A 3,753-nucleotide genomic window follows, 5' to 3' on the forward strand; every position below is an offset into this window, starting at 1 on the left:
AGCCGGGTTGTCCCTTACTCTGGGGAGTTTCTAGCAGGTGTCACCTGGCAGGCAGCCCCACCGTCCCAGTTCCTCCCAAAAGTTTCATTTTGGGCGCTGGATGTTCCACTTAAGCCTCCCTCAATGCAACCCAACAGACGCTGCTGTTTCCTCCACCTCCTGTGCACATTTGAAGGCACAAAAAGGGGCTGGCTCAGCTTGGGATTGGGTTCTTCTCTTTCTGGGGATACTGGTTGTCCCACTGCATCCCCACCCGCGTCTACGCATGGCCAAGGGTGCCTGCGCCCCCAGAACACCAGCGCTCCACATCTCACACACCTGCAAGCCCTGGCCCCGCCCCGCCCCGCCCCGCCCCAACCCGTCTCCAGGCCACGCCTCCCAGCCCAGATATAAATAAAGTGCGGCATTTCCTCTCAGAGTTAGTACATCCCATCCCAGCACGGCTCCTGTACCCAGGTATGCACGACCCCTGACCCACGGGAGGAGAGGGGGCTGGCCCCGCGGAGTCCCGTGGAGCCCTCATCCGTTCCGCGGGCAACGTCTGGGAAGGACAGTGCAAGGCCACAGAGACGGAGGGCGGTGGGCCGCAGAGAGTCGTAGAGTCGGGGCAGAGTACCTGGGGCCCGGCCCAGAACGCCTGGGCCGGACGGGTTGGGGAATAAGCGGACCATGGGCAGAGCTGGGGTGTGGGGCCAGAAGCAGGCAGGCACCGCAACATACGGTAGGTTTCGCTTTCCCTGCGGGGTCCAGTTTCGTTTTCCCGGCCTGCGCCCGCCCCTCCACGCCGCCTCCCTTGTTCCACCAGGGTCCCGCCTGTTGCCTGTCACTACTGTACGGGCCCGGACGCTGGGCCAACATCTGTGTCTTCACGTGCACACACCACCGCATCTGAAGTCACATCCGCAGCCACCTCGGCCCCAGAATCCACGCTGAGGTGGTGCCAAGCCTCATACACATCTGTGACCCTATACAGCTGGTCACACCTGTGACACCTGGCCACACTACCTGTGGCCACCACTGGCAGCTGAAGTGTCAGGACCGCGGCATCCCCTGCCGTGAAAGCCACTGCCCCTCACCGCCCCCAGCCTGGACTTTGCTGCAGCAGGCACCATGGCCACGGCCCCCGAGAGGTGAGACCCGTCCCTTCCCTGCCGGCTCTGTGCCCGCGTGACGCCCTGCTGACCACGATGGTCACCTCGCCCGCAGGACTGCGCAGCGTGTGCGGTTCGGAGAGTGGCTACTGGGCGAGGTCAGCAGTGGTCGCTACGAGGGGCTGCGGTGGTTGGACAAGGCACACACTGTGTTCCGCGTACCGTGGAAGCACTTTGCGCGTAAGGACCTGGGTGAAGCTGATGCGCACATCTTCAAGGTGGGAGCCAGCCCCGCCCCCGGAGGCCCTGCCCCCAGAGGCCCTGCTCCGCCCACGCTCTCCATCACTTTCCCCAGGCCTGGGCGGTAGCCCGAGGCAGGTGGCCACCCAGCAGCTGTAGGGGTGGCCTACCGCCCCCTGACGCTGAGGCTGCAGAACGAGCCGGATGGAAAACCAACTTCCGCTGTGCTCTGCACAGCACACAGCGCTTCGTGATGCTGCAGGACAACTCGGGGGACCCCATTGACCCCCACAAGGTGTATGCAGTCAGCCTGGAGTGGGGATGCAGAGGTGAGGGACCCCGCGGAGGGCTGTAGCAGGAAGGGCTGTGGGTTAGGGGCTCCAAAGGAACCCTGGCACTAGAGACCTCTGACCCACACAGGAGGGCAGTTTAGGGCCCAAAGTTATGCCCTGTCTCCATTTAGGGTATGGGAATGGCCTGGGAAGCTACCAGACCCCGGGGCTGCTCAGGTGTCAGATCTCTGGGGAGTGGGCTGAGGAGGCCAGATGCAGGTCTAGGGCCAGCAACAGGCCCTCATACCGTCCCCTCTCTCCCCCTACCAGAAGGCTCAGCCATGAACCAGGGAGAAAAGGAGGCCCTCAGAGGTGCCCTGCCCACACAGGTAGTCTCTGCTATCTCTGGGTGGCAGGGCTGGGGCTGCTCACATTGTCATCTTGTTGCAGGGTGGGTGCATGGGGCTGCTTGTGCCAAGAGATGCTGAGCCCACAGCCCCAAGCTTTTACCCATCCAGGATGGTGGCACAGGGGACCTCTTGCCCCAGGTTCTGCAGCAGTCTCTCCTGGGAGATCCCCTGCAGGAAGCTGCACTGATGGCAGTAAACCCAGTTGCCCCACCACAGGCTCCTGGTGAGGGGCTGTGCAATGGGGGTGGTTGGGCTGGGCAGGGGTAGGGAGGACCTGGGTCAGAACTGACCCTTGAGAAGAATGTGAGGGTACTTGAGGGCTGGGGCATCATGAAGGAGTGGCCTGGCAGATCTGTGCAGGCCACAGTGGGGCAACCTGAGTATCCCTCATCACCACAGGCCCAGTGAAACCTCCTGAGGAGCTGCCTGCAGCATGGGCAGTAGACCCTGCGCCCTGCCCTAGGCCTCAGTCCCTGGCCCTGACAACAGAACCCAGTCCTGGGGACCTGGATGTGACCATCATGTACAAAGGGCGCACAGTGCTGCAGAAAGTGGTGGGGCATCCCAGCTGTGTATTCCTATACAACCCCCCAGGAGTGGGCAGCCAGGTTCTCCAGCCCCAGCAGGTGGTCTTCCCCAGCCCTGCTGAGCTGCCAGACCAGAAACAGCTGCGCTACACGGAGGAGGTGCTGCAGCATGTGGCCCCTGGGTTGCAGCTGGAGCTGGCTGGTGTGGCACTATGGGCCCGGCGCATGGGCAAGTGCAAAGTGTACTGGGAGGTGGGCAGTTCGCAGGGTTCTGCCAGCCCCTCCACCCCAGCCCGGCTACTGGAGCGCAACTACAACACCCCAATCTTTGACTTCAGCATCTTCTTTCGAGGTCAGTTAAGGCCTGCTGAGGGGCCTGCCTGGAGAGTCCTGGGACCTCCCCTACCCCACTCACCCACCCCCTCCTGCAGAGCTGGGGGAGTTCCGAGCCAGGCGGCGTCAAGGCTCACCCCACTACACCATCTACCTGGGCTTTGGGCAGGACCTGTCAGCTAGGAGGCCCAAGGAGAAGAGCCTGGTCCTGGTGAAGGTGAGGCAGGTAGACCTGGCGTGCAGCCTCTGTGGCCTTGGGGTGCTCTGACAGATGACCTCCCTGCAGGTGGAGCCAAGGCTGTGCCGGACATACTTGGAGGTTGTACAGCGTGAGGGCACATCTTCCCTGGACAGCAGCAGCCTGGGCCTGTGCCTGTCAAGCACCAGCAGTCTCTATGATGACATTGAGCGCTTCCTCATGGAGCTGGAGCAGCCAGCCTAGGCTGGAACCTCGGACCCCAATAAAGAGCCAAGAGCCAGTGTTGCCACGAATTGGGTGGTCTCAGGAGTTTGTGGGGACAGGCAGTGTTGACTGGGGGTCTCTGGGTCTGGGCTGCTCCTTGCCTCCCCACCCCTTTATCCTCCTGTTGGGGAACTAAATCATACACTTTAAGAGAAGCAACATCATGTGTCCTATGCCCCCCCCCCCCCCCCCCCGCAAGCTTCCAGGTCCCACACTCTGAATTCTGCCTCTTGGGCAGCTGCTAGCTGAGCGCAAATCTCAGGTATTCACAGGAGCATGAGTTAGTGGGAAGTAGCAATCAGTGCACTGCTAATCGACCATGCAGGACGGGTGCAGGCCAGAGGGATGGGTCCAAGCCCCGCTCCCCAGCCAGGCGGCCTGCAAAGGCTTCATCTTCAAGTACTGAGTCCACAGAGC

The 3,753-nt window shown here is 62.2% G+C and overlaps 1 protein-coding gene across 4 annotated transcripts; it reads left to right on the forward strand.

Annotated features, from left to right (window-relative positions):
- The first annotated feature begins 66 nt into the window (after positions 1-66).
- Irf7 (interferon regulatory factor 7) lies at positions 67-3,365 on the forward strand. 4 transcript variants are annotated; one of them, XM_004999528.4, is made up of 9 exons: positions 67-456; positions 806-1,130; positions 1,207-1,369; positions 1,447-1,660; positions 1,934-1,992; positions 2,122-2,236; positions 2,413-2,892; positions 2,972-3,090; positions 3,160-3,365. In XM_004999528.4, the coding sequence occupies exons 2-9, from the start codon at positions 1,111-1,113 to the stop codon at positions 3,313-3,315; spliced, it is 1,326 nt and encodes a 441-aa protein (XP_004999585.1). In that variant the 5' UTR covers positions 67-456; positions 806-1,110; the 3' UTR covers positions 3,316-3,365. The 4 variants fall into 4 exon arrangements, with proteins under 4 accessions (XP_004999585.1, XP_013006017.1, XP_063108078.1 ...); XM_013150563.3 differs by having other exon boundaries at positions 2,152-2,236; XM_063252008.1 differs by lacking the exons at positions 1,934-1,992; positions 2,122-2,236.
- Positions 3,366-3,753: the final 388 nt, after the last annotated feature.

Source organism: Cavia porcellus, unplaced genomic scaffold (assembly GCF_034190915.1).
Source record: "Cavia porcellus strain 051 isolate PalLab524CR breed Dunkin Hartley unplaced genomic scaffold, mCavPor4.1 scaffold_6, whole genome shotgun sequence".
Taxonomy (NCBI): domain Eukaryota; kingdom Metazoa; phylum Chordata; class Mammalia; order Rodentia; family Caviidae; genus Cavia; species Cavia porcellus.

Coding starts and splice junctions, on each gene's coding strand:
- Irf7 (XM_004999528.4), top strand. CDS start 1,111: ATGGCCACGGCCCCCGAGAG. Junction 1,993..2,121: donor GAGGTGCCCTGCCCACACAG/GTAGTCTCTGCT, acceptor TTACCCATCCAG/GATGGTGGCACAGGGGACCT. Junction 2,237..2,412: donor TGCCCCACCACAGGCTCCTG/GTGAGGGGCTGT, acceptor TCATCACCACAG/GCCCAGTGAAACCTCCTGAG.